Source organism: Raphanus sativus, chromosome 6 (assembly GCF_000801105.2).
Source record: "Raphanus sativus cultivar WK10039 chromosome 6, ASM80110v3, whole genome shotgun sequence".
Taxonomy (NCBI): Eukaryota; Viridiplantae; Streptophyta; class Magnoliopsida; order Brassicales; family Brassicaceae; genus Raphanus; species Raphanus sativus.
Window position 1 is genome coordinate 33,719,386 of NC_079516.1, and position 26,933 is coordinate 33,746,318.

Below are 26,933 nucleotides of genomic sequence, written 5' to 3' on the forward strand. Positions count from 1 at the left end.
TTAAATCAAAAACACTAAACACTAAAACAATAAATCTTAAAAATACCAAACCCTTAATCTTAATCCCTAAACTCTTTTTAGGATTAAGGATTTGGTATTTTTAAGATTTAGTGTTTAATGTTTTTAGTTTAGAGTTTAGAGTTTAGGGTTTAATGTTTTGATGACGGAGTTAAAATATTTTAAAACTTTTTTTTGCATATATTTTTATTTATTTTTAACATTATTTTATTTTTAAAAATATAATATAACTTGATAATATTTTGTTTCTTTTTTTTAAAAGATATTAATTGTGAAATGAGTGATTCCTATTGGGTGGGTGAACCTCTAGGTTCACTCTAGGAGTGAACCCAAGAATAAATCCCTTAAGAACGTCAAGTGACACAAATGTCATTTCAGTGGCTTAGATCTTCTTAAATGTGTTTAAACTAATTATAAAATTACACTATCTTAAAATAATAGTTCTTGTTTTTATGTTAGAGCATCATTAACCCAAGTGGTTAAGGAAGGATGTTTAACAAAAAATGAATATAATAGTGGGTGGGTTCCATAAAAATTTTAAGCACCATTGCCTCTCCAGCCTGTTTAAGCGTCGATGTTTGCTCTGTTTGCGGATCTCACTGACACGTGACGGCCACCAATTGGTTTGTTTATTATTTTTTTTTATCAGAAAAAAAGTTTAAGCATCCCATTATGGAGTGTTAGAGTTAATGATGCTCTTAGATACTCATGAGTTTCTTACGAATACGCATGCTCTTAGAGCAAACCTCAAAGGTAAGTTTCTTATGCAGAAGTTCTTTACTAAAAAGTATTATTATTTAAATATTAATTTAGTTATCTAATTAAATTAATTATTTTTGATAAAGTGAACCAATTAGAAATAGAAAAATGGTGTCCTAAGTTTTTAAGGGTAGTTAATACTATCATTTTTAAGATACTTTCACTTGTCTTTCTCCTAATTTTCTTAATTTTTTTAAAAAATTTTTATTGCTAAGAAACTCTTTGAGTATTAGTGGTTGGAGGTGCTTTTGAACCCCGGCATAATCTAAAATTTCAGGGGTCCCTTATTATAATAAATTTTATTCATTAACCACTTAAAATCTCTCATAATAGAGTTCCAAGATACAGTTCAATCCTCATTTAGTTATAATACATTTTTAACTAATTTATAGTTAGTGTTTTTATTAATTAGTTTTAAAAGATACTTTTAATATTTGCTTTTATACCGACATTTTCTTTTTTAATTGTTTTGTTTTTAAAAATTTATGAATATTAGAAGTTTATATAAATAGAACTTATGCAAAACAATTCACCTTTAAATCTTGTTTATACTTTTTAATATATATATATATATAATATATATATATTAACTAAAATATCAAAATTATTATTTAAAAAAAGAACTTTTTGCTTCTAATCTATTAATTTAGGGATTATCTACTATTTAAAGTTCTCATTTAAATTTTGGACTCTTTCATAATTGTTGCTAGAATATATCATGCCTCCTATACAATGCAACCTACCAACTTAAATTAAACCAAATCTTAACCAACATAGATTAGTTAAACCTAACCAGTAAAACTTTTATAATATTTTTGGTTAATCTCTTAATATAATTAGATCATATAAAACTGAACCACTCTTAAATCAACGAGTTCCATATCATTCCAGACATAAGAAAAAAAATATCCGACTCATTTACAATGTAAGCATACAAAGACCGTGTATGCTTATGCTCATTGATCTTCCAAAAACCAAATAATTGTTGCATAGACCAACATAGGTTCATGTTCGTATCACTAACTTTACTTCCATATATTTACTATTCACCTACATCATATCACAACATATACACAGTTATGCAAGAACATGATTTTTTTTGTTCAAACAACCAAATAATGGTGGCATATGGTGAGTAGATTTTTTAAATATATTTTTTAGGGATTATCTACTATTTAAAGTTCTCATTTAAATTTTGGACTCTTTCATAATTGTTGCTAGAATATATCATGCCTCCTATACAATGCAACCTACCAACTTAAATTAAACCAAATCTTAACCAACATAGATTAGTTAAACCTAACCAGTAAAACTTTTATAATATTTTTGGTTAATCTCTTAATATAATTAGATCATATAAAACTGAATCACTCTTAAATCAACGAGTTCCATATCATTCCAGACATAAGAAAAAAAATATCCGACTCATTTACAATGTAAGCATACAAAGACCGTGTATGCTTATGCTCATTGATCTTCCAAAAACCAAATAATTGTTGCATAGACCAACATAGGTTCATGTTCGTATCACTAACTTTACTTCCATATATTTACTATTCACCTACATCATATCACAACATATACACAGTTATGCAAGAACATGATTTTTTTTTGTTCAAACAACCAAATAATGGTGGCATATGGTGAGTAGATTTTTTAAATATATTTTTTTATATATTATATTTTACGAGACTATGTGTATAAGTTTTTTTTTTTGAAAAAGGGTATAACTATATGTATAAGTTAAAAGGTAAAAGGTGTGACAAAACAAATTATTATACTAGAAATGAAAGAAGATTAAATACAAACTAATAACAAGTACAACACAAATTATAACACTATTAAATTCTATATATATTTAATAAAATATTATATATATATGTCTAATATGTATATATATATAAATGTTACACAAAATATATATAATATTATATACACATATTATATATACCATATATTATTAATTGAAATTTGACAAATCAATTTCCGCCCTTTAGGGCGGGTCCTAATCTAGTTAGGGCTTTAAAAGAATCCGCATGGCACTGTTTCCAGAGCATGATATATTGATATCATTTCTTAGATCAAACGCAGGGGCTAGTTCTTCGAGAATATGAACATAAAGAGATCGAAGTGAAACTTACGACTTCTCCAAAATCTGATACATCATCCAGCTTGATTCACAGCATCACATACTTTTGATTAGCGAGTTACTCCAAGATATGTTATACCGGTGGCTCTGGTGATATCTAGGCCTGGCATTTGGATACCGGATCAGGTTCGATCGATCGGATCAAGTGTTATGGATTTAGGATCTTTTTAGTATCAGCATCACAAATAAATTTTCAAAAATCTTATAATACGTAAGAATTTTCAAATGAAAATAAAATAATAATTTTATCATTATATACTCTTTTAATTAGTAATATATATATATATATATATATATATTAATAAAATTTTATAAAATGTTTTAGGCCCGCATGTGTAGGCGAACCACCTAGTTTTTTTATTATTTATGCATTCAGCTCCTCAATAGCTCCTCAATAGAGATGTTTGGCTGTTCCGTAATATATTTTATATAATATATATATATATATATATATATATATGTATGTATTTTTTATATTTAAGAGCTATATATATAATTAGATAATTATTTTAAAGTATGTGGCATGCCTTCATTCATTTTTTACAAAAATAAAATGTTTAATTTAAACAATTAAATCATTTATATTTAAATATAAGATGAAGTTAGAAATACAGAAATTCAAGATTAATTGTTAATATGATTCAATTACTCTTTATATTCAGAAACGTTTTGAACCTTTCTCCATCTTTTTCCTTTTAATTTCTGCACAACTATATATGTTTTGGAAAATATACACATTTTTATCTATATGAAATACTATAATTAATACCAAAATATAGATGCTATAATTTTTTTGACTAAAGACTTCAAAATTAAAACATAAACAAACGATTACATGAAAAGAAGATAGGTCTTATAGTTGGGTAAAGTTTCAATAGATACTATAATTGTTAACTGGAAAATATGATATAAAGGTTATTTCTCAAGCATAAACTCAAATCTTTTGAAAATTTAAAATATGCATTTTTCTTGTTTTCTTTATTTCTGCATTTGCATCATAAACTAAATGAGTAAGCATTTTTTTTTACCAATGCAATTATTCTTTTGAGAAGTTTATAACTAAAAACTTATCATTTTCTCTGATTTTAAAAAATGTTAGATCTAAAGATTATTCTTCAGATGTATAATCTTAATAGTTGTTGATAAATTAAAATGGAACTGTTACAAATGTTGAAAGCAACCTCCATTTTCACATTTTCAATGATGTTCTAATACCGTTGCAAGGGAAGTCAAAATTCATCATCAATATTTTTGTTGTTAGATTGAAAACACCAGTAAAGAAGCTTTGATTTGTTGTGATTATGACCAATCTTATCATATCTACTGATTCTTGTAATATTTGAATGGTTTTTGGCAGAAGATAAAACTGAGGGGTAAGCAATTGAAAAGGAAATTGTTAAGTGAAAGAAGAAGTTAAGTCTAATCAAGCAAAACCTGATGTAGAGTCTCTTAATATATAAAAAGCTAACTCCATTACAACTATAAGCATAAGAGTGTATCGTATGGTTTTCTAAAGTCAGCGCACTCTTTTTCTTAATTTGATTCTTTTTATGTTGCATTTTCTGCCAACCTCCCCCACCCTACCATAACTCCTCCCTCTTTTGAGAAACCGGATACAACACAAAAGCCTCAGGAAGCTAGCTCTACATAATGTGTTTATATCAAAAATAAAGAGTCTCAAATAAGAATTAAAGAAATTGATTTGCATAGACACTCTTGGAAAACATAGGCTCATTTTACTTGCATAAGTGAAAGCCCGGTTATGTTTACGAAGATCATATTACTGTATTCTTCAAAAAGAAAAGCACGACCAAAATAGCAGTAAATAGAGAAACAAAACACATGTTTACGCAAGAATTTTAAGATCATACATTGGGTCATAATACATAGTAAACGACCTTTGTATTATATGTGGCACCATTGTGCTTCATTTTAAAATTAATTCGAAGAAGTAATCTTCAATCTTTTCAAGTTGATTTAAGTCAAGCAGTAACTAAAGCATCCATCATGGCGGCCATCTTAAGGGAAGTATTGATTTTGCAACCAATAACCATGCAAATATCATGATAGCAAATAGCTTGAAACACCATGATTCTTTCCGACAATAGCTTGTTTCAAGTATCTCTCAGTTGGTGAAAAAAAGAGTTTCGTCTATTATTTGGCAGAGGAATCTATACCTAACTATATATTAGGATTCCGCTACTAAGGCAAAATTACAGACAACGAACCTCATCAGCTCTTGGAGACAATTCCTTCACGATCAAGTAGAACATTCTCCCAAACCATTGTCTTTAGACTGAAAACTTTGTAACGGAATAGTAAGTTATTTTGTTTCAACCTGCACATGAAGAAAAATGAGAAAACATGGAAAACCTTTAACTCAAGTAATATCATGTAACCATAAAAACAACCTTGGTGAATGACTCTCCTTGGTTAAGTAAATAGAGAAGTTTCTTGATGAGCTAAAGAGAGAATAACAACAACAACAACAACAACAACAACAAAGAAGACGCAATAGTAAGCTTTAGTGTTTACCCGGAGCACCTTGTAGTGTCATCTATGATGCGCTGCGGTTTCTAAGGATGGCCTCCCATTGGAAATGTGAGGTTAAACCCACCCATTGGAAAAAAAGTATTGTGAGACACATTATTATCAGTGCACCAGTTCAAAAAGAAAAGAGTTTAGAAGACGTAAGACGTTGGAACACTCACTGAGTTTTGTCTAGCAAATGAACTCTGAAGGCCATCAAAAGCTGCAGTGAAAATAAATAAAGGCAAAGTAATGTATGTACACCATTGAAGTGAAACAGCCAAAGTAATATATGTATACAAAACAACCAAAGTTTCTCGGCACTACCAAGCACTGAATCGCTTGCGACTCTGTTGAGTCCTCGATAGGATCCATAATGACAACTCTCATCTTCTTCTTCTTGGTTGGGTCAGAGGGTGCGAGCTAACAGTGAGCAAACAACTAAAACTACACAATCAGACAAAGCAATAAAAAGATCAAAGTCTAACTTGAGCTTTGTCGAAATAATTAAGATATGAAAGGATCTATTACAGAGCAATAACAGAACAAAACTTAAGAACTGGAAGGAAAGTGAAAAAAGGACCACTTTGACATGTGTAGTGGACCTCTTATCATGAACGATTGATGCACTATTTTCCATGAGTAGCACGTTTGGCTTCCTGTGCTTCGCCACTCTTACTTGAGCCATCATTTCCCTCATCAGCAAGGTCTCCAAATCCCTTTGGAAGATGCAGACAAAAAAAACTGCAGAGAGCAGGGGCAATTCAGAAGTTGCAGTAAATGTGGTTTAATATGTGTGACTGTTAGAGTGGTAGAAAGAAACAACTTTTGTAACAGTTATTGACAAAAAAAAAAAACACCTTATGCATTCGTCAAAGACCAGGTTAGGTATGTTGATTTGAGTGGCATATCTACAGCTCAAGTTTTACCTTGGTGAACCCTTTGTTGATGTAATCGAAGATTTCACCAACGGTCATTGTCTCAGCCTTAGTTACCTCCTCCTCATTCACCAGCTTGGCAATCTCTGGGTTACAATCCAACTTGCAACAATAAGCAAAACAAATATTATTAAGATTGCACCGAAGATTCATGTGGCATCTTACCAAATACAGAGAAAAAAAAAAGAGACTAAAAACATAGCTAGGACTGTGAAGCATGGAACTTTTGCAGCTACAATCACTCCTCGATTGTGATTGCGAAGAAATTCTGCAGGATGTAATTAGCTCCTGGTTTGAGTTGAGGCCGTATCGTGGAACACGATTAGATGAGATGAAGCTTGCTTCGCGGAGAAAAAAACGGAAACTGGTTAATTAGATTACAGTGCAGACAGATGGAAGGAAACATGAAAGTGGAGCGAGACGGCACATACCTGTTCATCGATGAGGGCGAATTGGTAGATTCCCGGAAGCATGATCGGGTATCTTGGCGGTCGATCAATTGTCTTAGGGAGGATTTAGAATTTGGTTCAACTTGAACTGATACAAAAGGATTTATATATGAGAAGAAACACAGGGAGGTGGAAGGATGCATCTGATTAGATAGGATTGAAGAACGTTATTGAATGAATGGGAGTGGATGATGATTAATATATAATAGAAACGGCGAATTGGAAGAGACGAAGCCGCCTGGTTTTGTTAACGATGGGCCAATTGACATTGATCAGCAGCTGATGGGCCAATTGACATAAATCAGTAGCCCACAGAAGTAAACCCATTATTAATATGTGATCGATTAAGAGCATCTTTATCGCTATATTTCAATGCATCTTAGAACATTATAATAAAAGGAAAAAATTGAATAAGTGATGAGAGATGTATATTTTGGGTTCTACACAAGAAGCATTTTGGCTAGATTTTCCCACTTATCCTACTATTAATTATTATTAAACTTTATCTTTTATATTATTTTATTAATTTTTTAAACCTAAACTATATCCTTTAATTTATACCATTAAGGATGCTCTAATAGAGTGTGTGACATGACAAAACAACAATCCTTTATTAGTTGATTTATTGATCCGACGTGGATAGGGTAAGAGCTGAGATTATTTAGCTTTTAGTATTGTATTGATATCAGGACGAATAGAGTATCAAATCAGGAACCAGGCCTATGGAACTCAGTTCGGTTCAGTATCCTGATCAGCTACAAAAGGTGATTGAACTAATATCCAAACCGATCATACACAAATTTTATCAATATTATGCTATTTTTATATATAAAAACCTGACCAATTAATTTCTTCCATCCACTTATTAACCTCCCAAAGACCAACCAACCACTTTGATGATGAAGTTTCATGTCATTTTTGTTGCCCCAAAGATTAATTTCTTTTTACATGATCACACTGGTTTCTCTATATTATGCACCAATTCCCGTTTTATAAACTAATCATTGTAATATGACAGACATTTGCATAGATAGGTACCGGACATGTTTTATCATGCACCACATAATTTTTTACCATTTTATAACAATGTAGAAAATTTTGTTATTCAAACTAAATTAGTGTTTTCTATGCTGTTTGGTAGGTAAAATTTGTTTTGAAAACCGACTGAAATTTTCAAATGAAAGTAGCAAAAAAATGATAAATTTTACAAGAATTTTGAAGTATATATAAGGACATCAAATTTCAAATCTTTTAATTTTTCTTATGTTTGTGAAATTTAAAAGTTATAAAATCCTTTGCTAAAATACTAATATTGTCATATGTCTTTTCTTATAGCATCAGAAAACAAAAAGTTACAAGTTTAAAACTGAAAGATTTTTTCCACAGTAAAAAATAACAAATTAGACTGAAAGCAAACATATAGCGGATATTGAAATCAAAAGTCTAGTGAAGTCACCATCAGAGTAGAAACGAGGCACCAAAAGATTTGAATGCCAAAGTTTGAACTCTTTCTTATTGATTTCTCAACTCTGTCGACAAAAAAAATAATCAAGTTTAAGTTGCAAAAAAGAAGAAAAAATTAAATCTCCAAAAAAAACGAGAGAGAGAGAGTATGAGGATAAGGTGTAATCTCGAATTTTGTCGTGTTGATCCACAAAAACGCATCTTCATTCGTTGAGTTACACCATAAAGTCACAAAGTAAGGGTAAGATTACTACGTGGCACCTTACAAGTGGATTCCAGTTGCCTCGTATGTTATCTTTTTTGAAGACTAAATATCAGTATTAAGCCTGTTAAATAATTTGCATCTACTTTTGACAATGGTTTCCTATTTATATTCAGTTTAATAAAAATAAAATGTTTCTATACTCGATATATATATGTATACTTGAGAAGCGTATGGTGGCCTAGTGGTTCCTGCGATTCTTCTCATAGACGACTACTCGAGGTCGCCAGTTCGATACTCGGGGACAACGGAATGATACTGGGTTAGCTAGGGAATTTCTGGCGAGGTGGTTCTTTGGAGTGGGTCTGGTCACTATAAAAAGTTCAACCTACACAGTTTTTTTAACCGAAAAAAAATGTATATATATATAATGAAATTGATCAGCTTTTGTTCATTTATTTATCGTTTCATGTATAGAGAAAAAAAATACTCTTATTTGCTTTTGGTAATCTCCATTTATATTTTTTTGGAACATGCATGACAATTTTTGTTGTAAATTATCTGCGTGAATAGTGACTATATAAAGAAAAATGTACTTCATTTCTATTATTTATCCTTTTCGATTTAAGTGTTGTGTCAGAATTAATTGTTATGAAAGTCTTGTTCTGTATAAAGTTCAGGAATTTATGTGAATCAACATGACAAACAACCCAATATCTAAAATAATTACTATCAGAAATTTGGTTATGTAAGACTAAAAACTTGGAATTCTTCACTACAATACAATTGACAAGTAAATAGTATTGCATGCACTACGACAAAACTTGCCAGAAACTTATTACACAGCTCTATAAATTTACAAGCACAAAACAATTTAGCTAGGCTACTATCTTTCAAGGTTTGTGGCTATTTTTGTCGTTGCCAAACGAAGACTTTTCTTTCTTTCTTTTCTTTACGACACCAAGACTTTCTTTGGTAAGATGATTACTACAACTTTATCTGATAAGAAAGGACTATGATAATTTTGTAGATATACAAATGTTTCTTTGTAAATTCTATTTTTAGGTTGAGTGTTCGTGATTTTAGGCTTATATGTAAATTAATATTTGATTTTAGCTAAACAATTTTACCAACTTTACATATAATATTTGATTTGTAAAAAATCTATCTAATTAAACACAATACAATATTACAATTAATGAAACCATATGTTTTTACCCAATGATGAAAAACCCTCCATTATGTGGAGTGATATGATTAAGCGTACTGCACTTAACACGTACGGCATGTCGTAAACAGATTTAAAATGTCTTAAATCTGAACTTTTAACTAAACAAAATTAACTACCTCTGTGACGGATCAATTTAGTAAAGTAAATTTAGAGGCCGGATGAAAAAATCTTCCAGTCACAACCTGTCAACTTTAATGTTTTTTTTTTTGGCATCAAAAGGCTATTCTATTACTCAAGCTTGAGGTGGTCTGGGTAACCAGACCGGAATAGAACAACCAAAGTAGCATAAAGATCTGTGAAAAGTACGAGCACTCTTAACTAAAGAATCAGCAATCACATTTCCAGTTTTTGGCACGTAGCAGATCTTGAAGTCCGAGTAGCATAACTTGATCGTATGAATCATCTCCAATTCAGTTGCGAAAGTAGGCCAAGCCTGCGGTTCCGTCAACATTGCGATTAGGTCTTTGCAGTCCGTGCCAAATCTCTGACAATCCGAATGTTGCAACATCGTTTCCATTGCCCATCTTAAAGCCTCCAGTTCCGAATGTAGAGCTGACTCCCTCCTCCTCAAGTTTCGCATCCCCAGTAGATGTGTCGTCCCCGTGCTATCTTTCCAAACCCATCCAAGTCCACTATATTGATCAGTAGAGGTCCATGAACCATCTATCATGCATATATCACCCAAGCTTAAGACTTGAGGCTCTTGGACAACTTGGGGCGTAGTCAAATTCTCTCTAGCATTATGCCAAGCTTGACATTCACTCTCTGCATGCCTTACTAGCTCACCTGGATCCCTGTATATTCCTCTGAACAAGTTGTCATTTCTGGCTTTCCATATGTACCAGATGATCCAAGGATACGGGTCTCTATCGTTTTCTGGCTCCACTATGCTATTTTTCCTCCAAAACAAATAATCCATATTATTGTAGATGCTCGGAGAAGGAAAAATGTGAGGACTAGATGGAGTTGATGATAATGCCCATGTTTGAAGAGCTGGTAGACATTCAAATATTGCATGGGTTGCACTCTCTTCTGGCTCTCCACATCTTGGACAGTAGTTGTCACATCTCATGTTTCTTCGTACAAGATTCCTAGTTACTGCTACTTGTCCTGTGATTAGTTGCCATAAAAGATGGTGAATCTTCTGTGGAGCACTTACCTTCCAAACGAAGGCTTGGAGTGTAGTGATACTAGGTTCCAGAACTTGTGTCTCATCTTCTTCTTTCAGAATGTTTGTTGCTACCCAATATCCAGATTTGACTGTGTATTGCCCATTTTTGGTATAGTTCCAGCAAAACGTATCCGGTCGATGTGTAGGGCTTATGGCCATACTCTGTATACTTGGTATATCCTCATGATGAATATATTGTTCAAGCATACGTAAATCCCATTCCTTCGTATGGAAGTCGATAAGGCTGCTTACGGTCATTCCTGGGTTTACTACCGGAGCTATAGCTCTAGCCGGTCTTGCTGGCACTGATGGGATCTATGGATCCTGCCATATTTTAATCTCATACCCTGAATGTACTTTGTTCCTGATTCCCAACAGCAGTAGTTTCCTCGCTGCAATAATACTTGTCCACACGTAAGATGGGAAGTCAACAGAACAAATTCGCAAAGGCGAACTCAACCGATAGTATCTACCTCTCAATACCCTTGCCACTAATGAATCTGGGAACTGGACAAGACGCCATCACTGTTTCGCTAAAAGAGCTAAATTAAATTCATAGATCATGCGAAATCCAATGCCATCCTCTTTTCTAGATTTACACATTTTGTCTTATGTAGCCCAGTGAATTCCTCTCTTTAATATAACATTTTGTCAACTTAAATGTTTAAACAGTGACATACTATCAGTCTATAATACATTCTTGTTTTAGTAAAAGACAATCACGTGAATTTAATATGTCAGACGTATAGAAGTTGATTGTCTTCTAATGATTGTAATGTTATGAGAGAATATATATCATGGCCGAGTATTTTCACCTAGTTGTAATAAATATCAAACGAAGTAACAAGAGCAACTTGTTCACTCTAAAGGGACCCAAGCCCAGGCTCCCGAATCAAAACATATATGGATCGATCTATCTTATTAAAACAGAAACATTATATTGGACCTAACATTTATTTTATAAGTTTTTAAATTAAATACAGCTTTATACTTTATAGTTAAACATACATTAAATCACTAAAGTTCATTTCTTTATACTACTATCAATGTTTCCAAACAATATACTTATTTCTTAATACTACTATCAATGTTTCCAAACAATATACTTATTTCTTTATACTACTATCAATGTTTCCAAACAATATATTTTTATACTACTATCAATGTTTCCAAATAATACAATAATTAATCTTAGTTATTTTATATCTATCATTTTCTCTTTAAAATTTTGTAGAAACGTCATAATTTTATAAATTGCAAAATAGTGAACTTTAAAATTTCGATTATAAGATTACAAATTATAATAGTAAAATTTTGTAGAAACGTCATAATTTCATAAATTGCAAAATAGTGAACTTAAAAATTTCGATTATAAGATTACAAATTATGAAACTATTATAATTTAAATCCAATTAGATTACATATCGGTCATCCATCAGTTCAATCGGTTAGTCTCGGGTTTTAGTGATTTTTTAATATGAATATTTTAAAAACATAAATTGAATTGTCAGATCTCCGGATTAACCGGTATAATCACAATCTGGTTGAATTTAAAAATACTGATTTAAATGCAAAAATATTTTAAATACACACTCTTTAAAAATTACCAAAATATTTGTTAAATTATTAGTGAAATTTTTATCGTAAAATATTCCGCGCTTCAAAAGTGCGGGTCAAAATCTAGTTCAGCATTAAAGTAACGTGTTAATGATCGCCACATATGCACCCAAACATAGATTGCCCACCATTTTTTTTTTTGTAAAAAACATAGATTGCCCACCATACCCACTCAATAATGTCACTATTTTAGTTTTTTTTTTTATAAACAAGTTTTGAAAAAAATTTAACCCGTGAACTTAGATTCGTGATCATCAATCTTAATAATGAAGAGTTAGATTTATAAAATGTCAATAATTTATTAGAGTATAAAACGCCATATCAAAATGGGCGAGGCTAAAATCATCATTACCCGGTAAAGTTAATCTCTTATAAAATGTTTAGGTGGAGTTAATGAACTTTACCGGATAAAAGATAAAATTTATGTTTTTTCGGAGACATCCGATAAAATTGGAACGATACAGAGAAAATTAGCATGGTTCCTGCGCAAGGATGACACGCACAAATCGAGAAATGGTTTAAATTATTTAGTAAAAAAAAATCTCTTATAAAATTTTCGGAGGATAACGTTGCAAACTTTGAAAAAAAAAACCCTAGGTCTGGTCGACCTATCGAAACAATATAATATTGAAAATGGGAAATTATTACGTAGAAACCTCAGTCTCCATTATCCAACATGTGTCTGACTAGCTTTCAAAAAAAAAAAAAACATGTGTCTGACACGAACTTACTCTTCTAATGCGATAAGACCAAACATATGTGATGAAATGTATCATGTGACTTTACCTTTTATATAGAAAAACTGAACATGGTGAGATCCAAAATAATTGCAAATCAAACGGAATTCCGACCTTATCACACTACAAGAAAACAGTGGCATACCGACCGCTATTATCCTCGGTCTTTCTTTGGAATAACGGTATTCCGAAGAATTACCGAAAATAATGGCCGTCGAAAATATTTCCTCGGAATTTCAATATTCCTCGGAATTCTCTCGGAAAATTTTGACGAAATACCGAAGACGTGGATTTCCGAAGGAATTCCAAAGACCCCTTAACCGTCGGTATGTTCCTCGGAATATACCAAGGATACAGTTCCTCAGTATATTCCGATGGTCTTTCCGATGGAACAACCCTCGAAAGTTTCCGTTGGAACGAAAAATTCATCGGTAATTTCAGAGGAACTGTGCCCTCAGAAAATTCCGAGGAAAGTGTCCCTCGGAAATTTCCGACGAAGATACCTCGGAATCTTTCCTCGGAAATATCCGAGGAACACCTTCCTCGGAATTTTCAAAAAAAAAAATTTTAAATTAATAATTTTTTTAATTTAAATTCGAAAATATAAAATTAAAATTAAAATTGAAAACATATTAGATAATATTCAAAGTTGTACAAATCAAAATAAAACATTCCGAAAATAAAACATTCCGAGTTTTTGAAAAGAAAAAAAAGAACTACGGGTCTTGCACGTCCGGGAACACCTCGTTCGGATACATCCTCCTCATCATCTCCATCATTTGCTCTTGCTGCCTCTTGTGTGCCTCAAAGCCCGCCTGTTGACTCGCCATCTGGGCCTCCAACGCAGATGTGCGATCATCTTTGTCCTTCAACTGACCCATAAGTACTTCTGGATCAACAAAGGGCTGTTGTGCAGCAGCAGGAACCGACCGGGAGCGACGACCCAACCCGACCAAACGTCCCTTCTTCTTTGGAACCGACTGAAATAGAAAATAACCAAATTAAAATAATAGAAAAGATGATAAAAAGATTAAGAAATAAATGAATTGAACTTTAAAAAAAGAACTTACTGATTCAACGATTTCGTTGATTCGAAACCGGGACAAGTTGGTGGCAGCCGTCGAATCGTCTTCGTCGGTTTGAAGCTGAGACAATTCTTCTTCCATATGAGTTTGGACCAGGGTGACCACTTCCCTCACAACGCCATCATCAATCTGTCCGGTCTTCTTGTTAGTATACGCCGTCTTCATTAGTTCGAAATCATCAACCGGCTCGCCATCATTTTGTTCCGCCTTGAAAAAAAAAAATTAAACATTAGTAATTAGAAGAAATACACAAAAAATAAAATTTCAAAACTTAAATAATTGAAGAAAAAGAGACTAAACATACCATGCGATCCGCCAGAGTGGCAATAGACTGGGCACCCAAGTTGTGCTTGAAGATGCCCTTCCCCTTACGATTGCTCTTGCGGTTGGTGGAGTTGGTGGAGAAAATTTCTTTCGTCTCTTCCTTATTCCAATGAACACACAACTCCTCCCAGACCTTGGTGTTGATCGATTTCAGAACTTTTTAATAAATAAAAATAGATAATAGTTAAATAAATAAATAAAATAGTTTAATAAATAAAAAAATTGTTTAATAAATTAAATTTTACCTTGTTCATTTGCCACTTCTTCTTCCACTCGTGGATCTGCTTTCCATAGTTGTCCATAACTTTATGGACGAAGTTGTTATAGATAAACAGCGTATCATCGGGATTCCAGTTGAATTGTTGCTGAAAAAAAACACAATTAGTAGAAATTTTATATTAATGATTAAAAATATAAAAAAAAATTAGAATACTTACCGCAAACTAACGAAACCACAGCTGCTGCTTATCGTAAGCGAATTCCGTGAAAGTTGGATGTCCCTTTTCGAGGGTGGCTGGACGAATCCCGAGAGTGGCTCCCCGAACCACCACGACCTCGTGATGAGGAACGACGAGGTCGAAGTGGAGGCAGGGGCTGATCATCATAAGACCTGTAAACAGTTTTAATAATAACAAATAATAATTTTAATAAATAAAAAAATAGTTTAATAATTACAAAATTAGTTTTAATCAATAAAAATAGTTTAATAATTGCAAATAATAGTTATAATCAATAAAAATAGTTTATTAATTACAAATAATAATTTTAATAAATAAAAATAGTTTAATAATTAAAAATAATAATTTTAATAAATAAAAAATAGTTTAATAATTACAAATAATAATTTTAATAAATAAAAAATAGTTTAAAATTACAAATAATAGTTTTAATCAATAAAAAATTGTTTAGTAATTACAAATAATAGTTTTAATCAATAAAATATTGTTTTAATCACAAAAAATAGATTTTATATACAAAAAACGTTTTCATATTATATATACATAATTATTAATTCGATTTTTATAACCACAAAATTAATAAAAACTTTAAAAAAATTCCAAATCAATTTAATACAACAAATAATCACAATCCTAAACCCTAAAACCATACTCAAACTCTCAATACACTACTCTACCATTCACCCTAACAAAAAGCTATAAAAATCATTACACACCATAAACAAACTCGATTTTTGAAGAAAAGAGAGAGGGATAGGGTCCTTACATGATTGAGGAATGAAATTGAGGAGATTGGAGTTTGATTCGCCGGAAATCGACGGAGGAGAAGAGAGATGCGGCGGAGTTCGCGAGAAGAGAGGAAGAGAGAAATGGGGTAGAAGAGATCGGCCAGACCTAATATTATGAGGGGTCCGACGGAAAATGTCTGTCGGAATTTCCTCGGTATAATTTATAAATTCCCTCGGTATTTCTTCGGAAACCATTAATTTAATTTTCACGAAAATAGTTGGCGGCAAGGGTTGCCCGGGTAAATGAAAATATTCTGAGGAAACAATATTCCTCGGAAATTTCCGAGGAAATTCCGAAGAAACAGGGTTTGGGGTTTCAAAACATCGTTTTTTTTGCCTGATATCATTTTTTATACAAATGTAATGCATACCATTGAGAATTTTTTGTATAGATGATCATAAACCATGAAATAACAAAATTTCAAAAATAATCGTAAGTATTCCCTTTACCGTTTATTGAAGTGTATAAGTGTTTATCTTATGTTGTGTGGTTTTCGTTCATGCAATCGTAAAAGTTGGCGTTATCGGATAAAACATCAATTTTTTTACTTCATAATCTGCTTAAGACACTTAATGAAGGACATGATAGCCTTTCATGTGTTGTCCATCCAGATAACATACCATATGCTGGAAAATCACTTATTGTCCACATTAGTACTGTCCGCATTTGAAAGTTTTCTTTACACGAAATATCGTATGTTTCAGCACCTTCAGCCCATAGTTGTTGCAACTCATATATTAGTGGCTGAAGAAACACATCAAGTGATCTCTTAGGATGCTCTAGTCCAGGAACGAGAATGGAGAGAAACAAAAACTCTCGTCGCAAGCACAAGTTTGGGGGTAAGTTGTATGGTGTAACAATTACTGGCCATAGAGAATATTGTCTTCCACTCTTGCCATACGGGCTGAAACCATCAGTACATAATCCAAGGTAGACATTTCTTCTCTCATACGCAAAGTTGAGATACTTTGATTGGAAATGCTTCCACGCTTTTGCATCTGAAGGATGTCTAATCTCACCATCTGTTGAGTGCTCCGCATGCCATCTCATTCGTTGCGCTGTGCGTTCAGAAAGATACAACCTCTGCAACCTTTCCGTCAAAGGCAAATACCACATCCTTTTATATGGAACTGGAACTCTTCCACTCGTATCTTTATAACAAGGCTTTCCACAAAATTTGCATTTAACCCGCTGGTCATCCGCCCTCCAATAAATCATGCAGTTATCACTGCATACATCTATTACTTGATAAGATAAACCAACACCAGCTACGAGTTTATGAACCTTGTAGTATGAACCTGGAGCTACATTATCCTCAGGTAGAATACCTTTTACAAAATCAGCAATCGCATCCACACAGTCTTCAGCCAAGTTATAATCTGTTTTAATGTCAATCAGTCTTGTAGCAGATGATAAAGCTGAATGACCATCTCTGCAACCTTCGTACAATGGTTGCTTTCCAGCATCCAACATATCATAAAATCTCCTAGCTTCTGCATTGGGTAAATATTCCCCTCTAAAATGATCATTTACCATCTGCTCAGTACCTACACCATAATCTACATACGTTCTAATTGGTTCTTCTAATCTAACCGCCGGCTGAGGTTCGCTAGTACTACCATGTTCATAATCAGTTTCCCCATGATGATACCAAATTTTGTAACTTCGTGTAAACCCACTCAATAAAAGATGAGTCCAAACATCCCACTCTTTAATAACCTTTCTATTTTTACAATTAGAGCAAGGACATCTTAACATACCTGTTTCTGCTTCCGGTAGTTGGCGAACTAACCCCATGAATTCGGTTATACCTCGTTGGTATTCTTCCGTAAGCAATCTCGTGTTCGGATCCAAATGAGGTCGATCGATTCAAGAACGAAAATAATTTGAAGAAGATATGTTTTTTTCAATCAAAATAGTGTGTAAAGATAGTAGAAGAGAGGATGAAGAAATGGAGTGAATGAAGAGGAAGAGAGGTTGTTGTATTTAAAGATGAAATCCTGCCGATAGACCGAGGAAATTCCGAGGAAATTCTGACGCTAACGGCTACTTCCTCAGAATATTTAAAATCCCCCAACGGCTTTCTAACGGCTCTCTAACGGCTATAAAATTTCCTCGGAAGTTCGTCGGTTTTTTCCGAGGAAGATGGTTTCCTCGGTATTCCATAAGAATATTCCGACGAACTCTGTTTTCCTCGAAATTTCGTCGGTATTTTCCGAGGAAGTACCGAGGAAACCAAGTTTCGCGTTTCCTCGGTATTTCCTTGGTGTTTTGTCAGAAATTTCCGAGGAATTCATTTTTTCTCGGAATGTCCCTCAGAATACCGCTGTTTTCTTGTAGTGTCATGTAATCAAATAAAATTTTAAGATAACTAAATAATATATATATATATATTCTGAACATTAAATAGTACATACCTACAAGAGATGATCTTTTCACATGGATACCACTCATATATCATAATGAACAATTCTAACCAATATTATATACAAAATTTTGATGAAGAATTCTATATAGGATTAAAATATCTGATAATTTTTCTTTACAAATTATAATTTGAATTTTCTTCTTTTTAAAAAATTAATATTAAATTCTATATCTGATTTAAAGATACACTTTTGATTTTTCACGTATGAAACTACATTTTTATTTTGAATCTACATAAAAACTAAGTTATGTTAGATTATTATACCACTATGAATAATTATAGTTGAATTTTCTTTTTCTTTGGAAATAAGCGTTTGCTAATAATCATTGTTTTTATTACAAAAAGGGTTTTCAATATTGAAAGATCTTTGTCAGAAAGAAGAAGAAGAAAGGTTATGTATAAGGTAATATAATTCTAACTAATATTATATACAAAATTTTGATGAAAAATTCTATATAGGATTAAAATATCTGATAATTTTGCTTTACAAATTATAATTTGAAATTTTCTTCTTTTTTAAAAATTATATTAAATTAGAATATCTGATTTAAAGATATACCTTTGATTTTCCACGTATGAAACTACATTTCTATTTTGAATCTACATAAAAACTAAGTTATGTTAAATTATTATACCACTATGAATAATTATCGTTGAATTTTCTTTTCCTTTGGAAATAAGCGTTTGCTAATAATCGTTGTTTTTATTATAAGAAAGGTTTTGAATACTGAAAGATCTTTGTCAGAAAGAAGAAGAAGAATAAAGGTTATGTATAAGGTAATATAATTCTAACCAATATTATATACAAAATTTTGATGAAAAATCTATATAGGATTAAAATATCTGATAATTTTGCTTTACAAATTATAATTTGAAATTTTCTTCTTTTTAAAAAATTAATATTAAATTATATATCTGATTTAAAGATATATCTTTGATTTTTCCACGTATGAAACTACATTTTTATTTTAAATCTACATAAAAACTAAGTTACGATAGATTATTATACCACTATGAATAATTATCGTTGAATTTTTTTTCTTTGGAAATAAGCATTTGCTAATAATCGTTGTTTTTACTACATGAAAGGTTTTGAATATTGGAAGATCTTTTTTTTTTTTTTGTAACTTAATATTGAAAGATCTTTGTCAGAAAGAAGAAGAAGAAAGGTTATCTATAAGGTAATATATAAAAAAAAACAATTTATTTAAGATAACATTTTTTATTAAAGTTTTTGTTTTTGAGGTTAGGTTACCTGTTTTTGTCACAATAATTATTTCCGAAAGATATAATCGTATTGTTTTTCCTCTCTAGCAATACTGTCTTGTCGGGATCATGAATTATTATGCATCACCGTTTTTTTTTTCATCACGGGTTGGAGCCAAAAACGGGAAAGAAATATCTAAGGTTGTGGGGAGTGGGGGCATTGAAGACAAATAAAAGGTGGTGGCTTTATTGTTATCGCAAAGGAAAAGTAAACACAATGGTCCATTTTTACTGTATCGATAAATTGATCTTGAAAGGACAAACATACCCCTCCACTTGGGGCCGCCATCACCAACGTAACACACGCGATTCACTATATAATACACTACACAGAAGATCTCATCACTCTTACTAAACCAAAACCTCAAAAGTTATATTTGGGGATCATCAGAGCTTCTCCATGGATCCTTACAAGGTATCTTCTTGTTCTTCTCCAAATTTTATGTGTGTGCGTGTCTTAAATCAATTATGCTTCACTATGATCTCATGTTTCATTATGATCGTTTTTCCAACTCTTTTTACTGAAAAATGAAAGTTGCTCTCACGTCTTCTGTTAACATGCTTTTCTGGTTCCAAAATTGGTTTAGTTTCAACGATCGTTTGAGCTATAAGGTGGTGATGTTGATTTTTGGGTTGGGTATCTAAGATAGCATATCTTTAAAACGTTTTAACTATAAACCGGTGCATGCGTAAAAAACGTCACATGTGGTTTCGTTGTTTTGTTCCTTATATGAGACCTTATTATGTTGTTTGTGTGTTTTTATCAAAAACATGCGTTTTTGTAAAGTAAATGTTGTTTAATAGATTTCTCAGATCTACACACCTGATTAATCAAGTCTACCCAATAAATTAATCATAATATAAGTAATCTGATTAAATAAGATCTAAACATATGATTAATCATTTTAATTATTCAATTAACCAGAGTGCTAATCAATCCAAAAAAATAAATTGAAGTATTTATTCGTATGAAAAACGCACATATCTCTGAATCATCCGATCAACACTTATAATAATAGTATTTAACATACCATGGTATATGAAAATAATCGTGTGGATTTTTCTTTAATTTTTCTAATGGATTTATTACTCGAACCATTAAAAGTGGTAGATCCATCAAACAAGACTATGCATATACGAAAGTAAGCAATAATCGAATTAAAAGTAGCCCTTTATTTATTTATTTTTTTTTTAACAACCAATTAAAAGTAGCCCTTTATATCCGACATGTTACTGTGCTTTGCCACCCAAAATTAAAAGCCTTCTTTGTCAACCGACGGCCCGAATCCGACCCGGGACTGGTCTTAAAAATTTCGGATTGTGAAAGAAAAAGAAAGACGCGGGCAAAAGAGAAACTGATACCTTCTTCTAACTGAAATTAGGGTTTCCGCAAAAAAACTTTGAATCGAATCCATACAATTGTTGCTTGCTTGATCTAGATTTTCATGGGTTATCTCTGATAATCGTTTGAATAATGGTGGTGGTTGCAGTATCGTCCATCGAGCGCGTACAACGCTCCTTACTACACGACAAACGGTGGTGCTCCAGTCTCCAACAACATCTCCTCCCTCACCATCGGAGAAAGAGGTATATATTGAGATTATGATAAGAGAAAGAGTTTAAAAGCTTCGGATCTTTTGATATGGGTTTTCTAAAATTTGGTTTTTGGGCAGGTCCGGTTCTTCTTGAGGACTACCATTTGATTGAGAAGGTTGCTAACTTCACGAGGGAGAGGATTCCCGAGAGAGTGGTTCACGCCAGAGGAATCAGTGCTAAGGGTTTCTTTGAAGTCACCCATGACATCTCCAACCTCACTTGTGCTGATTTCCTCAGAGCCCCCGGTGTCCAAACTCCCGTCATCGTCCGTTTCTCCACCGTCGTTCACGAGCGTGCCAGCCCTGAAACCATGAGAGACATTCGTGGCTTCGCCGTTAAGTTCTACACCAGAGAGGTAATAAACAATATATTCAAGAAATTGCTAATTAAATTCAAAACGCTTTACACAAAATTCGCGCTTAGGCGGGATGCTTAGACCGACTTTAATTTAAAAAAAAAAATTGTTTTGTAATAAACTAATTCGTTAACCGGTGCTTAGACGCCGCCTATACCGATTTTAGAATGAAATATGCAATAAAATACCGCCTATACCGCCTATACTGATGTACCTCTTGCTACTGACTGATATCATAAAAACACTCAGGGGAACTTTGATCTTGTTGGTAACAACACTCCTGTCTTCTTCATCCGTGACGGGATTCAGTTCCCTGATGTTGTCCACGCCCTGAAGCCGAACCCGAAAACAAACATCCAGGAGTACTGGAGGATACTGGACTACATGTCCCACTTACCAGAGAGTTTGCTCACATGGTGCTGGATGTTTGATGACGTTGGTATCCCACAAGACTATAGGCACATGGAAGGTTTCGGTGTCCACACCTACACTCTCGTTTCCAAATCCGGAAAAGTTCTCTTCGTCAAGTTCCACTGGAAACCTACTTGCGGGATCAAGAATCTCACTGATGAAGAGGCTAAGGTGGTTGGAGGAGCCAATCACAGCCACGCAACCAAGGATCTCCATGATGCTATTTCATCTGGTAACTACCCTGAGTGGAAGCTTTTCATCCAGACCATGGATCCTGCGGATGAGGATAAGTTTGATTTCGACCCGCTTGATGTGACCAAGATCTGGCCGGAGGATATCTTGCCTTTGCAGCCGGTTGGTCGCTTGGTTCTCAACAGGACCATTGACAACTTCTTTAATGAGACTGAGCAGCTCGCTTTTAACCCTGGTCTTGTGGTTCCTGGGATCTACTACTCAGATGATAAGCTGCTCCAGTGTAGGATCTTTGCGTATGGTGACACTCAGAGACATCGTCTTGGACCTAACTACTTGCAGCTGCCGGTTAATGCTCCAAAATGTGCTCACCACAACAATCACCATGAAGGTTTCATGAACTTCATGCACAGAGACGAGGAGGTAACTCTAATTAGTACCACTTTGACCTATGCTTGTTTTTCTTATAAATTGATACTAATGTGGTGTTTTGCTTTTACAGATCAATTACTACCCATCAAAGTTTGACCCCGTCCGCTGCGCAGAGAAGGTTCCTATCCCTAACAAATCATACACTGGAATCAGAACAAAGGTATATGATGTCTCCTTTGCATCTTTAAAACCTTATCTCTCTCTCACTTTATTGGAATTGTGTCCTAAAACAACTTTTTGGCATTGTTTATTAAGTGTATCATCAAGAAGGAGAACAACTTCAAACAGGCTGGAGACAGATACAGATCCTGGGCACCAGACAGGTAAAGAAGAAGTCTCATTCTGCTTTTGCATAACTCTCACTAGACCAATCTTGATTCCTAACATGTTTACTTTTATGGTGGGGGGGTGGACAGGCAAGACAGGTTTGTGAAGAGATGGGTTGAGATACTGTCAGAGCCACGGCTGACTCATGAGATCCGTAGCATCTGGATATCTTACTGGTCTCAGGCTGATCGATCACTGGGACAGAAACTTGCAAGCCGTCTGAACGTGAGGCCAAGCATCTAGAGTTTTGCTTGTCCTGGGAAAGGTACAATCATGATCGATCCTTCATCACTAAAAAAAAAAAAAGTCCCTCAAGAGATATTTATCCCATGTGTCGTTGTTTCTGTGTCTGTATAATAATAATTATGATATGCTTTGTAATCCTTTTAAACCAATGTTTCCTTGGTATTTTTTACTTGTCAACTCTGTCTTTGTAATCATCATCTCTTCATAATAAAAATCAATGAAAATAAACGCAGTACTATTTATTTTAAATTTTAAGGATAATCTTGAATTGAAAAACAAGATTTGTCTACTTATAGTATAGTATCCACACACGTAAGCAGTAATTAGCTGGCCGACTAATTAGAGAAAGTAATTAATTTGGATAATCTCCCAAAATAAAAAAAGCATACGACTATTTTAGCTGTAACGTTTATCTCAATTTAACGGAGCGGTGGGATAAAAATAAAAAGATATTTATCTTGGATCGCTATAAAAGGTAGTAGTTGCGTAAACAGTGACCGACACACGCCGATTACGTAGAGAAGGGGAAGAAAGATACAATTACAGTCTCACCTAAAAATCGTGAAGAAGGAAAAATCCGAATCAAAATCGTCTTAATTTTGCATCCCATGGATCCTTACAGGGTAACACCCCGCTCGATTCTTCTTTAGATTCGTCTTCGTTGATTCTGGATCTGAGTCCGTTTCGTATCAATTTCGTGTGTGTGTGTGTGTGTATAATTGGGTAATATTTACGCATAGATCGGTGGGGTTTGATTGTTGTTGAGGGTTATAAGAAATGGCTAGAAACTTGCATGTGTGTTTTAAGATCAACAAGATAAAAAACATTAGTATATTTGATGACTTGAGATGGTTTTATGGATTGTTTATTTTAACCACATGCTTATTCTCGAGGATTAACTAGTCTTAAACTGTTCTATCGTTGTCTCTGTACATAATCATTGTTTAAGGCTTCTCTACGGTTTTTGGATTTATTTTGTTCGTTATTGAATCACTGTAATCTATTTTGTAGGCTCATTTGAGCTCAAATAATAGCTGCCTAATGTTCATGTAACTTCTTGCTGGGACCATCTTGATTTGTTTATTACATACCTTATGTCATGTTATTTGTTAATTTATTGTTGTTGGGGGTGGGGTGCAGGTTCGTCCTTCAAGCGCCCATGATTCGCCCTTCTTCACGACAAACTCTGGTGCTCCTGTCTGGAACAACAACTCTTCTCTCACTGCTGGAACCAGAGGTTCCTCTTTTCTTTTCTTTTCTTTTATCTCTTGAAGTCGCAGTAAACGTTCTGTTGTGTCAATCAGCTTTCTTCAGTCAAGTCTAATATATTTTTTTTTTATAACTTTTCAGGTCCGATCCTTCTGGAAGACTACCATCTACTTGAGAAACTCGCCAACTTCGACAGGGAGCGGATCCCTGAGAGGGTTGTGCATGCCAGAGGTGCCAGTGCAAAGGGTTTCTTTGAAGTCACTCATGACATTACCCACCTCACTTGTGCTGATTTTCTCCGAGGACCCGGTGTCCAGACTCCCGTCATTGTTCGTTTCTCCACCGTCATCCACGAGCGTGGCAGCCCCGAGACTCTCAGAGATCCTCGTGGTTTTGCCGTCAAGTTCTACACCAGAGAAGGCAACTTCGATCTCGTTGGCAACAACTTCCCCGTCTTCTTCGTCCGCGACGGCATGAAGTTCCCCGACATGGTCCACGCCCTGAAACCGAATCCCAAATCCCACATTCAGGAGAACTGGAGGATACTGGACTTCTTCTCGCACCACCCTGAGAGTCTCCACATGTTCTCGTTCCTCTTTGATGATCTCGGTATCCCACAGGACTACAGGCACATGGATGGCTTTGGTGTCAACACTTACATGCTTATCAACAGATCCGGAAAAGCTCACTATGTGAAGTTCCACTGGAAACCGTCTTGTGGGGTTAAATGCCTCCTCGATGAGGAAGCTATCAAGGTCGGTGGATCCAACCACAGCCATGCTACTAAGGATCTCTATGACTCCATCGCTGCCGGGAACTATCCGGAGTGGAGTCTCTTCGTTCAAGTGATGGATCCTGCTCATGAAGACAAGTTTGACTTCGACCCTCTTGATGTCACAAAGATCTGGCCTGAAGATATCTTGCCTCTCCAGCCCGTTGGTCGCTTGGTGTTGAACAAAAACATTGACAACTTCTTTAACGAGAATGAGCAGATTGCTTTCTGCCCTGCTATTGTGGTTCCTGGCGTCCATTATTCAGATGATAAACTGCTCCAGACCAGGATCTTCTCCTACGCTGATAGTCAGAGACACCGTCTCGGACCAAACTATCTGCAACTACCTGTCAATGCTCCAAAATGTGCTCACCACAACAATCACCATGAAGGTTTTATGAACTTCATGCACAGAGATGAGGAGGTAAATCAACTCTTTCACAATCTTTTTTTCCACTTTGATTATATGAACCGGTTGAGTTGCCTTTACAGGTCAATTACTTCCCTTCAAGGTTGAATCCGGTTCGCCATGCTGACAAATACCCAACAACTCCTGTTTTCTGCTCTGGAAATCGTGAGAAGGTCAGATTCATCTCCATGCCTTAACACAAATCTTTTCAACATTGTGAAATTCAAATGTTTTTTTTATACTTTCTTCTTTATATTACAGTGCATGATTGAGAAGGAGAACAACTTTCAGCAGCCAGGGGAACGGTACCGGTCCTGGGATGCAGACAGGTAAAACAACTATCATTGCAAAAGCCACAAAGCTTCACACATTTTGATAACCTCTAATTGTTTTTTTTTTGTTTTCCGGGTTAAAGGCAAGAGCGTTTCGTGAAGCGTTTTGTTGAAGCGCTTGCTGAGCCTCGTGTCACCCACGAGATCCGCAGCATTTGGATATCTTACTGGTCTCAGGCAGACAAATCCCTTGGACAGAAACTAGCTACTCGTCTTAACGTGAAACCAAAGTTCTGAATGGTTATCATCTCAAAAGACTATTAAGTAAAACCCAATATGTGCTCACATATTGCGCTTTGGTTTCTATGTAAGCTATTTGGTAATAGTTCATTTAAATAATCCGTGACAATGAAATGTGTAAAGAAGGATACTTCTAGTTCATGTTGTAATCTTCTATTCACAATGTTAACGAATATTTCCCAAGGCAAGTAATAAAAAGCTATGCGTTATGTAGCTTATAAGTTATGACGAGATGTATAAAATCCATGAATTGATTCTACTCGAAATGGATTTTATTGTTGTTATTTATGTGTGCTTATTAGTTCTTCCAGATTTGCATCTATGGCGTGATCTGTTTATAATTTTATTGTGGTTGTGGTCTAGTGTCAGACGCATGATCATGATTAAAGAAAAGGTTTTTAAGTGTATGTCTATCTTTGATAAATTAGTTGATCGGCATTGTGATGCAAGATGGCATATTATAATTAAACTCAGATTTAGATTTTAATCCGTCATTTCAAAAAACAGATTTAATTTTTGGGTAAAAATATTAGTTGATATTAAATATTATTTTAAAAAATTTTATTTTACGTATTTATATTAAAAATAAATATTTAGTGTTTTTATATTTGATTCGAATCCGCAGATGAATCAGTAAATCCAGTGATCCGTATATAATCTAATTCAAATTTAATTAAAATTTCTTTAATTAAAAATTTGATAAAACCCAATAAAAATCTAAAAAATTACCATTAACTTGTGGTCCAACCTTAGTAGACTCATTTAAAACCCAAGAGAAAATTAATATTTCTAAAATTA

General features: G+C 33.8%; 3 protein-coding genes, 1 long non-coding RNA gene and 1 other non-coding gene across 19 annotated transcripts; 3 read left to right on the forward strand and 2 right to left on the reverse strand.

Annotated features, from left to right (window-relative positions):
* Positions 1-2,852: 2,852 nt before the first annotated feature.
* LOC108829320 (uncharacterized) lies at positions 2,853-7,061 on the reverse strand. 15 transcript variants are annotated; one of them, XR_008935515.1, is made up of 6 exons: positions 6,825-7,057; positions 6,316-6,734; positions 5,987-6,199; positions 5,783-5,902; positions 5,462-5,678; positions 4,730-5,264 (listed from the first exon to the last, which is right to left on the reverse strand). It is a non-coding gene; the product is annotated as an uncharacterized LOC108829320 (long non-coding RNA). The 15 variants fall into 15 exon arrangements; XR_008935507.1 differs by adding an exon at positions 2,853-3,029 and having other exon boundaries at positions 5,155-5,264; positions 5,462-6,199; XR_008935510.1 differs by adding an exon at positions 4,328-4,569 and having other exon boundaries at positions 5,155-5,264; positions 5,338-6,199; positions 6,825-7,060.
* A 5,891-nt stretch (positions 7,062-12,952) lies between these two features.
* On the forward strand, positions 12,953-13,055 carry LOC130497143 (U6 spliceosomal RNA). Its single transcript, XR_008936156.1, has one exon. It is a non-coding gene; the product is annotated as a U6 spliceosomal RNA (small nuclear RNA).
* Positions 13,056-13,980: 925 nt separating this feature from the next.
* On the reverse strand, positions 13,981-17,717 carry LOC130495779 (uncharacterized). The gene is made up of 6 exons (XM_056987288.1): positions 17,681-17,717; positions 15,122-15,267; positions 14,919-15,038; positions 14,654-14,773; positions 14,335-14,556; positions 13,981-14,244 (listed from the first exon to the last, which is right to left on the reverse strand). The coding sequence occupies exons 1-6, from the start codon at positions 17,715-17,717 to the stop codon at positions 13,981-13,983; spliced, it is 909 nt and encodes a 302-aa protein (XP_056843268.1).
* Positions 17,718-19,872: 2,155 nt separating this feature from the next.
* LOC108829316 (catalase-3) lies at positions 19,873-23,422 on the forward strand. Its single transcript, XM_018602979.2, has 7 exons — positions 19,873-20,029; positions 21,105-21,201; positions 21,288-21,565; positions 21,815-22,591; positions 22,671-22,760; positions 22,856-22,923; positions 23,017-23,422. The coding sequence occupies exons 1-7, from the start codon at positions 20,015-20,017 to the stop codon at positions 23,168-23,170; spliced, it is 1,479 nt and encodes a 492-aa protein (XP_018458481.1). The 5' UTR covers positions 19,873-20,014; the 3' UTR covers positions 23,171-23,422.
* Positions 23,423-23,638: 216 nt separating this feature from the next.
* LOC108829317 (catalase-1) lies at positions 23,639-26,360 on the forward strand. Its single transcript, XM_018602980.2, has 6 exons — positions 23,639-23,796; positions 24,314-24,410; positions 24,524-25,578; positions 25,647-25,736; positions 25,825-25,892; positions 25,979-26,360. The coding sequence occupies exons 1-6, from the start codon at positions 23,782-23,784 to the stop codon at positions 26,130-26,132; spliced, it is 1,479 nt and encodes a 492-aa protein (XP_018458482.1). The 5' UTR covers positions 23,639-23,781; the 3' UTR covers positions 26,133-26,360.
* Positions 26,361-26,933: the final 573 nt, after the last annotated feature.

Coding starts and splice junctions, on each gene's coding strand:
- LOC108829316 (XM_018602979.2), top strand. Junction 22,761..22,855: donor ACACTGGAATCAGAACAAAG/GTATATGATGTC, acceptor TTGTTTATTAAG/TGTATCATCAAGAAGGAGAA. Junction 22,924..23,016: donor AGATCCTGGGCACCAGACAG/GTAAAGAAGAAG, acceptor GGGGGTGGACAG/GCAAGACAGGTTTGTGAAGA.
- LOC130495779 (XM_056987288.1), bottom strand. CDS start 17,717: ATGGGGTTAGTTCGCCAACTACCGGAAGCAGAAACAG. Junction 14,557..14,653: donor CCACTCTGGCGGATCGCATG/GTATGTTTAGTC, acceptor TTTTTTTTCAAG/GCGGAACAAAATGATGGCGA. Junction 14,245..14,334: donor TCAACGAAATCGTTGAATCA/GTAAGTTCTTTT, acceptor TTTCTATTTCAG/TCGGTTCCAAAGAAGAAGGG.
- LOC108829317 (XM_018602980.2), top strand. Junction 24,411..24,523: donor TCTCACTGCTGGAACCAGAG/GTTCCTCTTTTC, acceptor ATAACTTTTCAG/GTCCGATCCTTCTGGAAGAC. Junction 25,579..25,646: donor TCATGCACAGAGATGAGGAG/GTAAATCAACTC, acceptor TTGCCTTTACAG/GTCAATTACTTCCCTTCAAG.